Genomic DNA, 13,648 nt, shown 5'->3' with positions numbered 1-13,648 from the left:
CTTCTCAAAGGACAACCAGACATGTGGGGGAAGTTCTCATTAAATTCTTACCCATTAAAGGGGCGCCTGGGTGGCTCAGTCGGTTGAGCGAACGACTTCGGCTCAGATCACGATCTCACGGTCCATGAGTTCGGGCCCCACGTCGGGCTCTGTGCTGACAGCTCAGAGCCTGGAGCCTGTTTCAGATTCTGTGTCTCCCTCTCTCTGACCCTCCCCCGTTCATGCTCTGTCTCTCTCTGTCTCAAAAATAAATAAACGTTAAAAAAAAAATTTTTTTTTTAAATAAAAAAAAAAATTCTTACCCATTATATAGATACCCAGAACACTGACAATGTGGGGGAAGATAAATTGAAAATTTAAGAGAACAGTAATTTGCAGGGCACCTGGGTGGCTCAGTCAGTTAAGTACCCAACTCTTGATTTTGGCTCAGGTCATGATCTCCAGGTTGTGAGATTGAGCCCTGCATCAGGCTCTGCACTGATAGCAAGGAACCTGCTTGGGATTCTCTCTCTCTCCCTCACTCTCTGCCTCTCCCCTACTCTCTCAAAATAAATAAATAAACTTTAAAAAAAAAAGAGAGAAGAGTTAATTTGCAACTTCACAATTGCAAAGAAAAAAAAAGAACACCAAAAAATGCCAAGGCCAAAAACTTATTTTATATAATTAAAATGTTCACCTCAATTCAATCCAGAAACATTAGTTTCCCTTATGTTAAGGGAATATGGAAAAATACATGATCTTATTAAAAATAATTATTAGTCTGTTAAAAGGTACATACTTAGTTGCTATGGAAAACACCTTGTTCTTTTTTTTTTAATGTTTTAATGTTTATTATTTATTTTTGAGAGACAGACACAGAGCATGAACAAGGGAGGGGCAGAGAGAGAGGGAGACACAGAATCTGAAGCAGGCTCCAAGCTGTCAGCACAGAGCCCGATGTGGGGCTCGAACTCACGAACTGTGAGATCATGACCTTAGCTGAAGTCAGATGCTTAACCAACTGAGCTACTCAGGTGCCCCAAAACATCTTGCTCTTAACAGGGTGTGTATGCATTTGTTAAGATAATAGATGAAAGCAGGGATGAAAAATATTCAAAAAATCAGCTTGTCCATCTGGTGGTGGTCAGATTACGACTGACTAATGACATAGGCTCTGAAGTCAGAGAGACCTCATTCAAAACCAGTTTCTACCACCTTCCAGCTGTGACCTTGGGCCAATTACATACTCAATTTTCAAATGTATAAAATATATTATCCTGACACCTATCTAGGAGGGTTGTACTAAGAATTAAATGGGAATTTACATAAAATACATAGTATATTGAATGGAATATTATAACCACTCAAATAAATGGTGGCTATTATGATTATCTTCAATGTACCATTTGAGATTGTACTTAAGATAGAAATAATTTAGGGCTTAAAAACAACACAACTTTGATTTAGAGGACATGCCATGACTTAAAATTTTAAGGTAGTAAGTAAGTCTTTTAAAATGGAAAAATGTACTTTTTGTTTAGCCCACTCTTTTTCGCTTTGTCATTTAACTAAATACGCCTCCCAGTCCCACCCTGGCCCAGGTGACTTCAATTTCTTGGGTCATGAATATCGGGTTGGTGTTCTGGATAGGTCTTTTCTAGCTACCTAGAATCAGGCAGACCCACTTCCCAACAAGCCAGTTTTTACACACAGATCTGAAGGAAGGTTCCACTTCATGGAAAGACTTCGAGGCACTGCCATTAACAACCATAAATTTTAAGCTTGTAGAGCCCCCAAAGTGAATGCTTTTATTTTTAAGAAATGCATATTTAGTGTAATTTGTTAGAGAATTGTTCGTTAGAAACTCTCAACTTCCAAAAGGTATTTATTTTCACCATGAAAATCTTATCAACTTTCAGTAAGTACTCCCAATTTTCAACTTATGAAGTTTAAAAACGTATCCAACAGTTTGGGTATATCATGAAAAACATCTCTCCACCCTCGCTGAATTATTCTAACACTCAGGGACTCAGAGTACTCAGAGACTCTATCCCAGGGCAACATGAAAAAGCTCAAATCCAGTACACTGGGTAATATTTATTTCCATTACAATTCTCACTTGAGTTTTTTGTTTTTTTTGTTGTTTTTTTTAATTTTTAATGTTTATTTTTGAGAGACAGAGACATGGCACGAGTGGGGGAGGGGCAGAGAGAGAGAGAGAGGGAGATACAGAATCTGAAGCAGGTTCCAGGCTCTGAGCTGTCTGCACAGAGCCCGACGCGGGGCTCGAACTCACGAGCTGTGAGATATGACTTGAGCCGAAGTCGGACGCTCAGCCGACTGAGCCACCCAGGCGCCCCTCACTTGAGTTTTTCTAGAACCAACAAGCATCGTTTTATCCCCACAGAGCCTAAAAGGCACACTGTAAGACACACTTCTTCATTTTCTCTGGTTGCCGACCTTAAGAACATTTAAGCTAAGAAATCCAGGAACCTTTAAAAACCCTTTCTAGGACAGTATATGCTATCACATGGCCCTCAGTGGATTACTGCATTTCCCCCTGTGTGTTCTGAGTATCTCTGCACCGTGGTCTAAAGAACATATGACTGAAGGACGGATTTCAGATCCTACACCTCTTTGCTGGATGTTGACAAGGGCGACTGGCATAAAGTAATAATACGTTAAGAGGCCCGGGGTCATCCAAAACCCGAGTAGACCTTCACTGCTCTAAAATACTCTATTATAAGTCAGTTTAGAGAAAGCAACACAATAGCAAAGAACTATGATGATTCTTTAAAGCTACTGTGAGCTATGATCCACAGCAAAGCTAAGAAGTGACTTTTAATGGAACCTACTCTGATTCATCTGAAGATTTCTCAACTTTTCTACATCTTGGTTCCTCTACTCAAAAATTGCAGAGAGTTAACACTAATCCCCAGATTACATTGCAAAAACCTAAAAGTGAAATGAATACACATTGTAAATAAAAGGACCAACCAAAAGCAAACCATCTCAAACAAGAGTAAGAAAAACGTTCATCTACTTTGTTTACAGTGAGTAGGATAAGTACTATACCTGAGAAGATCTACAAAATCCCAAAACAGAGAAGCACTTCCCCTCTGATTTATATTTCATTTGTTCTTCATCCACTTTAGAGAAAGGAACTATATCACTTCCATAGCGGAACCCTGGAGAACAAGAGAAGAGCATCTGTTAAGCATACGGGGCCTCATTTTCTACAAGCTGAAATTAGCCTGACGCACACATTAGCAATACAAGCATGCTCCAGATCAAGCCTCCCTATACTGTTCCCAGGAATCAAATCACTGCCCCTTGTGACCAGTGGGGGAAAGCAGCAGCAGATACACAAACACCATATATGATACAGAGACGATTAAAATCTAATTACATTCTTTAAGCAGCATCTTCTGCAATCTAGTTACCTTAATGATTATCCAGCCCAGAAGAATGTAGCAAATGTAACGTACTAGTTATCCTCCAAAGATAAACTATGGTTGACTAAAGTACAAGTATGATTTGTAAACATAATAACAAGAACACATTTATTCGGAAACCTAGAGACCTGAAGAGAAAAATGCCCAAAGGAAATTTTCAGAATAAAATGTTCTCAAAAATGCATGCTGGAGACATACAAATACCTAATAGAAGAAGCCAAAATTCTTCTATTTAGGAACATTCAATTGATAAGTTGGCTATTTCTCTGTATTTAAATTTACTTCATTTCTGGGATTATATTATTTTTTTCTTTTTAATTACTTTAGTTATTCATACAAATATAGGCTCTCGGTTTCTTAAAAATAACTCCTATGCTGTTCCAGGGCCTCTGTTCTAGGGAAGGTCATGCCCTTTCAATATACAGTCTCCTATGCTTGGGAGACAGAAGGATCATCAAAATGAAAGGATGCTGGCCTTGGGTAAATGGAAAGAAAAGCACATGTATCTTTACTCCAAGAAACAAATTTGTGTGTTTGGGGTAGATTCTATGATCCTGTGTTTATCTGTTCCTGTCAATCTGCTGATGCCATGCATTTAATGAAAAAGAAACACACTTGTGTTTTCATATATGTCTTTAAAAAAAGCTGGTGATGAAAACAAAAATCCCAACAAAAAATTATCAAGGGAATGTATGGCACATGATTAAGAGTGGTGTCTAAGCCAAATGTTTTTCATAACCCTTTTCTGTCATCAGACATCTTCTTACTTGAATTTTTTAACTTGAAAAGTCTACTTAAAACTGCCTTGTATTTTCTGGTTCATTTACTGAAAGAGCAAATCAGTATATAAATTTTGTACATGGCAAGACATATAGAATAGACTGCATCATGTAACCATGTTCCTTTGCACGCATATGTATGCTAGTACCTCTGTCTACACATTAGGGGTAGAAAGGGCAGGGCAAGAAAAGGAAGTACGTGGTAACCACACAAAGGTACGAGACAAAAGCTTCACTGCGCTCTCTGCACTCAAACAATGCTTAACCCTTCCCTCTCCATTGCTCTGCCAATACATTTCCTTTTTGCCTAAACAGAGCTGGTGTTTTTGCTGCATCCAAAAGAACCGGTGCTTGTCTCTGTCATATTAATCTTCCTAACACACAGCCTCAGTGACACTCTGTGCCTCAAAACTATAAACGGCCCCAGGTTGATTTCAAAATGAAGCATCAACTAGTCCACCTGTCATTCAAAAAGCCCTTCCTAATTCAGAAGAGTACATAGAAACAGACTCTGAAGTAGGACAGTCCTGGGTTCAGATTCTGCTAGTGGCTAGCTGCATGACTTTGAATACGTTAATGAATGTCTTTCAGCCTCAATTCTTTCATCTGTAAAATGGCATTAACAAGAGTGGGATGCCCGCTTCATTAGGCTGTTGTGGTGATTAAAAGAGAAAATGCAGGCTATTAGCTACCACTGCCAAGTACTAAACTGTGTATGCCCAACACATCAACCCTATTACTTGATATCACTGAGAAGCCCTCCACTTAACTATGCTTCCTTTTCGGTCATCATATGAGGATCATAAGATTAGCAAGTGAGGGGGCCATGATTCTAACTCGGGTCTGACTCCAAAACTCGAGTTCTTAACCACACTACAAAACTGAATTAGTAGGGACTGCAGGATCCTATAATTACATTTTCTACCCATAAGTAACCAGAAGAAAAGAATCGCAATCTCCATCACCTTAACCACTCTCCCCCACCACACATATAAATATACACAAGCATATTAGTGCTTTGCAAATTAAAACTATACTGGGCATCACAAAGCCTTAATTTATCTAAAAATTCTAGTTTCTACCTTAACCCATCATTTGGTATCTTGCCGTTTTAGCTCTTGAAAACTCAGACACTCTCAGCTAGTTCCTAAGCCCTCTGGATAGAGCTGCTGTCTAGACACGCCATACAGATCAAATGGATATAATGTATGAAGTACAACTTTAAACATCCAGCAAACATAAAGGCATATAATGAACACAAATGTTCCAGATCCCCTAAATTACCTTAAAGGAGAAAGCTGGCAAGATCCAGAATGCCTGAAACTGGCACTCAGAGGACTAATCACCATAGAAATAAAAAGTAAAATAAACAAAACAACTTGCTTCAGTCACATTAATAGAAGTATTCTCCTAGCTAGTATGTTTCCAACTTCAAAATAAAACCAAGTAGGGGTGTCTGGGTGGCTCAGTCAGTTAAGCGTCCGACTTCGGCGTAGGTCATGATCTCACGGTTTGTGAGTTCAAGCCCCACGTCAGACTCTCTGCTGTCCGTGCAGAGCCCACTTCAGATCATCTGTCCCACCAGCTCAGCTTGCACGTGCACTCACTCTCTCTCTCTCAAAAATAAATGAACCTTTAAAAAAACTAAAAAATAAATAAATAAATAAATAAATAAAACCAAGTATTAACTCCTGTCCCTTGAGGGCGTTTCAAACTCAGATGGAGTGCCCGGGTGCCCTCCTGGGAACGGTCCTGCCTAGGTCCTGACAGATGAGCTACATTTAGTTAGGACCTAGCATCTCACCAATCCCGCCGATAGTTGTGTCTCTAGTACTCAGAAAAATATCTCCAAAAAATAACAATAGAGATCCTCATCGGCCTCATATTGGCCTTCGAAAACCTCTCTTAGACACAAGTGAAAACTCTTGCTGGCGTACCTTGAATAGTGTCCTCTTTTGGAACCTCCGTTTCGTCATCGTCCTGTAAGCAATAAACTGTTTCTTTTTGTATATCTTCTTTTTTTAGGGTTCTTGCATCCACAACTGTCCAAGACTTTTTAACTTTCTCCTGCATAATCTTATTTCCAAAAAGAAAAATAAAGGGAAAACAAAGAAAGCCAGGATTTTAATCAATAAAAAATGAAAATCAAATCTACTCTCTACAGGAAAAAAATTCAGAACAGTTACTCTAGCTAAACTGCTTTGCTCTTGCCTATTGTGGAAATTTTAAGTTTATTTCATAACTCTCTCTACGTTTCATTTTCCCCCCAAGGTAACTGCCAGATACCTATTAGTATTTGTATGTACATAAATACTTTTTATACAAAACCTGCAGGCTAATAAAATGGGACCATACAATTTGTTACTACAGTTTTCCAATAAAGAAGAAAGGGAGAGCCATCTATCAGGAGCCAGAAATCAGTAAGGAAATCTGAAAAGGAAACTCGAAAAAAGAACAGGACGAGACTGCATTCTATTCTAGGCCTTGACGGCAGCTGAAACAAAGAAGTGCATCCAAGGTTTTCACAGGTGTAGCATGTGTTTTGGGATTAAGTCTTAGAATATACAAAAACATCTGAATATATAAACATATGTTTTTGTATATTTTCTATACTTAAATCTTTTTATGTACTTAGTTTGTACATTTAAGAAAAAAAGGCAAGCAGAGTCACAGGAAAACATGGAGCACAGACTCATACTGAAACTGGAATCCCATCAAATAACTACCAAATGCACCTTATTTCTAAAAGCGTGCTCTTATGTACAAACATGCATATATAACAAAAGGCAATTTCTGAGTAACAGGTCACTATGTTTTTTAAGATTTTAAGTAATGTCCACCTAACATGGGGCTTGAACTCACAACCCCAAGATCAAGAGTTGCATGTTCCACTGACTGAGCCAGGCTGATGCCCCGACAAATCAGTATTTTTTGATACGTCATGGATGCTGTTACTACCAGATCATTAATAACTGGATTGGGTGAGACTGAGTGTCCAAAACTCTGGACTTCTTTAGTGTATATCTATAGTTCTGCTATGCTACTACGGTGACATGACTTGATGTATTCCATTTTCTTTCCTTCAAAAAAAAAAAAAAAGAAAGAAACGAAAAAGAGACAGGAGGGAATTAACCTGGATTATAGACAATTCTTAAAACTTCCTCTCCTAATATGCCTTTTTACATAAAAGCTAAATAGAGATGGGAGGAACAAGGAGAGCAGTTAGAGAAGCAGTAATTATGGTACTGAATAACCCACACATGAATTGTCAGTTCCTTAAATAAGCATGTTTGTCTGCCTGGCACATTGCTTGAAAAAACATGTACGGGGGCACCTGGGTAGCTCAGTCGGTTGAGTGTCCAACTTTGGCTCAGGTCATGATCTCACCGTTCATTCAAACCCCGTGTTGGGCTCTGTGCCGACAGCTCGGAGCCTGGAGCCTGCTTTGGATTCTGTGTCCCCTCTTCTCTCTGCCCCTCCCCGCTCACACTACCTCTCTCAAAAATAAACAAACGTTAAAAAAATAAAATTTAAAAAATGTGAATGTATCACTCACCGCTTTGTAAGCCACAATTTTTATAGCCAAACTGGAGCCAATGGTCAGTGTGCAAAGCCAAGGGACGGAATACCTCTCAGTTTTCTTAAAGACACGCAGTTGTCTCAGACTCTCACTTCACCAAAAAAAAAAAAAAAAAATTATATACACACACACATACACACCAAAAGCAAAGCAACAATTTTAAAACATTAACTTGCACTGGATGATGCACTCAAGTTTTCTAGAATGAGAACGGAGTTGTCGTTGATGATAAGGAGGAACAGCAGGGGACAGCAGGAAAATGACAACCCCAAGTGAGGAGACAGCCAGAATACAACTGATTTGGCTTAGGAAGAAGTTGAATTACATTACTGACAGGTAAAAAAAAGAGCATCTCTTTCTTCCCCTACTCAATCTTCTCTTTCAACTTGGCCAGTGGTTAACATTTTTTTCAGGACCAAGAATATTTTGAGGATATGATAAAAGCACACCCGTAAGAGTCTGCCCACAATTTAAAGGGTTCAGCAACTCCCTGAAAACCATTCACCCTGGGGATAAGAACCCCTGCTCCAGAATATCAAAGAGTAGGTACCATCCTTTAACATCACTGTTCATAACTCTATAATTTATTAGTTAATTCCAATCACCCTTAAATAAAAAGCACATATATATGCACATAGTAGAGAGTATTAAATATTCTCCAGGGGATAAAGGAATTTAGTCCATATTTAGTCTTAAGGTAATGCGGATAACTCTAGGCTTTTTATAGATGGGGATGGAGAATTGGGAAGTACCAACACAACGTAGAGTGCTACTTCATTTGAACAGAAGTCAAGATCAATTCTATTTTTATCTGGTCCCTAATCAAACACAGCAGAGAAGATTAGAGGAGATAAGTGGAATTTGTAGTATTCACTGAGAAAGGAATCAATGACCAAACACTCAAAGCACATAATCCAGACTATGATCAATCCTCCTAGTACAGATGAAAAACAGATCTACAAAAAGGTAAAGAGAATTATCTGACACCATTCAGAGTTATGGACAAAAAGGTTTCAAGAGGCTCCAACTTTCAGAAATAGTCTATAATGAACAGTAGATATTCTACTTGCTGCCCTGTTTGCAAAGTTTATGATACGCCTTGGCTTTGGATTTGTTGGGGGATGAATGGGTCTGAACCAGGTCTAACCTGTCCATAGGACCTCACTAGTTTGAGTGACATTAAAATCACCATGAGGTCTGAATTCTGTCCCAGGGCAAGTTCTAAAGACTAGCATCTAATACATAACATCTGAGAACAAATGGAACATTTTTGCAGTAGATTTAAATCTCCCCAAGTAGAAGTCTAGATAAGAACAAGTCTAGCCCAGTGCTCTCCCGTACAACTTTCTGCAATGATAGAAATGTTCTATTTCTAATCGTGCCAATCCAATAGGCTATTAAGCAAGCTCTTGGAAGGTGGCTAGTGTGACTGACTGAATTTTTAATTTTATTTAATTTTAATGAATTTAAATTTAAATAGCCACATGTGGATAACGGCTACTGTATCACATGGCAAAGTTCTGGTCCACATCTTCACAGAAGAGCCAACACCAAAGTAGCTTCAAACTGTGAGTGTCATCACATACACAGACAGTAATTTCCCTCCCTGCCATGATACAGGAAAATAAACTTTTTTAACATTAATTTGTATTGGCTTACAATTTTTATTTATGATACCATGGTGAATATGTTAACTTAAGACATATTCTCGCATTAGAGCAAGCCATGTCCAAATTTGAAATAAACAACTTAGAAATATATATTTGCACATGCTACAGTAAGAACACACGTTATGACAGGAAATGTCACTTTACAGGATTCCTCACTGATTCCTTTGCCAACCCCTTGGGAAACTATCATTCAATTTCTAAAATTCTATTACCTACAATATTTCAAGGGTGTCTATATTTAGAAAATCAATACGTACTGTTTGTCAATTATATTTCACAAGAAGTATTTTAAAATTGTGATTGAGGAAAACAAATTAGAGCATATATACCCTTAACTACTCAAAAAACTTAAAGGGGATCAGGGATTGGTACACCATTTCGTCCATAAAAATCAGAATATTTCTTACAGAATAACTGCTAATTCAAGAGTGGCTAATTAGGGAGCCCTCTGACCAAAAGAGAAATTTATATGGCTATGACTGAAAGTTAGAATCAATGTTTTCACTTCTTACCTGAAGGAATAAATTTCATCCAGCCCATCTTCACCTTCTAAAGACATCATCACCTTTTTCACCATCCGAATACCTTCTTTCTGCTGCTCAGTAATTCCTTTTAGAGGAAAGGAGGGTCCATGCTGGTCCAAGCAGGAGTTTCCATCTCCTCTGTCCCCGGTTCCATCCTCCTTGCCAACAGGGAATGGCAAACTATCAGGAAAAGATCGGCAGTTGTTCACAAGACAAGCTCTGAAGCCAAATAATAAACTTGGTTCCCCTCCTGTGACTGTCACTCGCTGGCTTATGAGAAAATGGGCATGCCACTCACCTGAGCTTTCAATCCCTCCTCTCTCAAATGGCACTTATCACCCTTAGTCAATATCCTATCAGTTTCGAGTGCCCGAAGCCTTTTTGGTTTGGTTAAAAGAGTGGAATTTCTTGGTTTACATAGCCAAATAATTCAAAGTGCAGAGTGGCACGTGACCTTCGGATGACTGGACGCAGTCTCACATGCCTCAAGGACCACCCCAACCCTCTCACTGTCCATTTCATCTCCATGTGCCCCTGTGCTGGCTCCACTCTCTCACTGGCTCCCTCCGCGTCACCCATGAGCTCTTTCAAGCACACACTGCTGGTTCTGCTACCAAAGAGGAATGGACTATGTGTTTAATGCTCGACTCTCAATTCAAAAAAGCCAGGGATCGGTGATAACCTGGGGACCAGATCTAGAAGATGCTCGCTCTCATTCGAGCCAGGAGGTTAAAGTGCAGGAAGGACTGCTTCCTAGAAAAAGGCAGGTGATATTCTAGGCAGCCAAAAAGAAGAAGAATAAAAAATAAAATAAATAAAATAAATAAACACCTTTAATAATCCCTCAATGTTATTTTAAGGATTAAATGGCAGAATGTGTATAATATACTTAATGTTATCTTTATTACTGTACATTTAGAATTCCCAGACAGACATCAGTGAATTGCTGGAAATAGGTAAAACCAATTCTTTCCCGTGTTTCATTCTGTTTGAAATGAGACTAAAACTACTAGATGGGGTTACCAGTCATGGAGATATTCAATAATCAATATACAAATTGAAAAATCAACCAACCAAGCGCATTTTATGATAATTCTCTACATGGTACTTCATAAATGTTTTCATGTAAACAACCTCATTTAATCCTACACATTAGGTGGATAAAAATTTCTACCTCCATTTCCTAAAAAGAAGCCGAAGCTGCATGGCAAAATCCGGCCGAGCCACAGCCAGTGAGCGATGTGCAGCGAGGACTCGGTCACCTGAGAGGGCAAGGCTCCTGCACCCGCAGTGTGTCACAGCACTGCCCCCAGAAACCCAAAGAGCAACCTTTGCAGTTCCCTCAACATCACCTACTGGTCAACTCTGTGTGGCTGGTTATTTTAAGGTGATTTCTTTACCATTTCATCTGCTATAACTAAAATAAAGCTTCCTGTTTAATTTTGTCGACGTATACCCAGCATGACAGATACGCACATCCTGCATGACCTATCAGATAAAAGAGCTTCTACAGAGCAGGGCATGGGACACAGGGTTCACATCAGGCTGTGGCTGTTTCCATTAACAACCTAGAAGAGAGATGCAGCTCTTTCTGCCCACAGGTCCTGTCCTGGTGCTATAATAAAAACACCCTTTTGCACCAAAAAAACAAAACAAAAAAACAGACCTGGAAGATGGGAAAAGTGACATGAACATGAAGAGTCAGGAAGTTATCCTGGAAAAAGAAGTTACAGTAACAGTTCTTTCTACCATGCTTTCGACCAGATATAAACTTTCTCAGTAGCCAACAGAACAAACTAAAAATGAGGTCCAAGGAATGAGCCTACTCAGAACACGGTGGTTCTTAGACCTGCTGGTATTCTGTTTACTCCAATTACAACAATCATCCACGGGCTACACCAAACAATAAAACCAGAAACTCTACTTTGTATGCCAGAGATCTGTAGCACAAGCACAAATACAAGAAAAAAAAAACAGCCAAATAAGCAGGTAGTGGTAAGGCTACATTCCCTCTTCAACACGCTTTGCAGTATTACTCAGACAAAAAAGTAGCCTTTTCCAATGACATTGACAGAAGTGCAGGATGCTTCAACCCTGTAAAGGCATCCTGAAATTATGAACAGGGAACAGAAGCCAGGCAGAGCTTTTGAAGTACTTAGAAAGCCTCAATTCAATAAGACGAAAAGTGTCACTTAAAAAGCACTTAATTTCTCTGAAGTACTATCTTAACAAGTATCAGTCTGATGGGTTATTCTGAACTATTTCTCTACAGTTCTACAGAAAGGAGCTGCCCCTCAGCAGTCTTAAGAGGTACATACATGCAAGAGAGGTTCTTAATTTCCAACGGCAGGCATTTCAAAGAAGCCGAAGGCTTACCATTCTGAGCTGGAGGCTTCCTGGTATAGCTCTCAGTCTGAAAAATGAGTGTACTCAGAAGACTGGTAAGTCAACATCCTATATTATCACTCTGCTTTCACCAAAAATAAAACAAGAAAAACAGGTTTCAAATGCAACAGGAAGGATTAGTGTGGTGAAAAAGAACTTTCTTGTTAGGGATTGAAGATAAAGAAAGTAAATGCCTGGGGAAGGAGGGACTCTGCCTTGCAACAAATTATGAGATATTTTGTGAACATTTTTGCTCAGAATCTGCATAACCCATGCCTAAATACACACAAGCAAATTACATCTTATGTACGTGTGTGTATCCTTTAGATTTAAAAGTTAAAAAATAAGCATTCTACAGGTTTAAAATAATTCTCAGGTTGATATTCCTCTCTACCTTAAAAACATCTACTGCTCGCAAAACAGTACTCTGGAACTGCTGAAGAAAAGAAACCATCAATCTGGTAATTGTTTGGATAAAGTCTTCTATGTAAGCAAGAAATAAACTGAATATCCTCCAAAGATTCCTGAATTCTTTGAGTCCAAGAAGCATGAACAAACCATCTACTACTGAGCTAAAATTCTGTGTCACTGTGACTTTCATCCCCTTACCATTAAAACTCAGAGTTCCTGGAATTAAGGGTACTCAGTGAATGTTTGCTGAGGTCAGTCATCTAACATATTTCAACTGTGAGCGCAAACAGAAGACTTGCGGGAACCAAGAGCTTTAGAAAGGGGCCCTACTCCCTGCCTCCCTGCGTTATGAGAGCACAGGATTGGTCTTCAGATGTTATTCTCATGATCTTACAAGAACTGCAGGGAGATGCCAGATTTCTCCAAGTTATGGATTATAATATCCAGCTGATCTTGGCTGAATGGGCTGCTGAGGTCAGTGAACACTTCAATATGCCTCTTTCCAAACTTCTTTCCTCTGAAAGAGAAAGTTATCACAATAAGAAATCATTCTCCTGAATTATCGCTTACAAACTCAAACGCACTTGGTCACTGGACTTAGAGACAGGCTAAGAAATGAATCTCAATACAGTTAAGAAATGTGATTACATTCTAGAACCCCACATATCACTGATGCTCAGTTAAAAGTTCTACTAAACATATAGTCAGCCTGGTTACAATTCATACATTTAGCATCTTGGGCAAAATTTTTGAGCATTGTGGGTATTAAATCCCTAATCTCCCAACTTTAACTTCAGTTAAATATATGGTCACTGTGATTAGAAAGGATCCCTTGGGTGCCTGCGTGGCACAGTTGGTTGGACAG

The 13,648-nt window shown here is 39.1% G+C and overlaps 1 protein-coding gene across 1 annotated transcript in view; it reads right to left on the bottom strand.

Annotated features, from left to right (window-relative positions):
* Window positions 1-13,648, bottom strand: part of XRCC5 (X-ray repair cross complementing 5) — a 97,109-nt gene that overhangs the window by 73,427 nt on the left and 10,034 nt on the right. Inside the window, exons 5-9 of the mRNA XM_030325054.1 lie at window positions 13,178-13,300; window positions 9,976-10,167; window positions 7,770-7,884; window positions 6,151-6,289; window positions 3,055-3,167 (exon numbers count right to left, since the gene is read on the bottom strand). Coding sequence (XP_030180914.1) covers window positions 3,055-3,167; window positions 6,151-6,289; window positions 7,770-7,884; window positions 9,976-10,167; window positions 13,178-13,300 — 682 coding nt within the window. The remainder of the gene's footprint in view (window positions 1-3,054; window positions 3,168-6,150; window positions 6,290-7,769; window positions 7,885-9,975; window positions 10,168-13,177; window positions 13,301-13,648) is intronic.

This window comes from Lynx canadensis, chromosome C1 (genome assembly GCF_007474595.2).
Source record: "Lynx canadensis isolate LIC74 chromosome C1, mLynCan4.pri.v2, whole genome shotgun sequence".
NCBI lineage: Eukaryota > Metazoa > Chordata > Mammalia > Carnivora > Felidae > Lynx > Lynx canadensis.
Note: the sequence above shows the minus strand (reverse complement) of the source record. Positions and strands in the feature narration are given on the sequence as shown.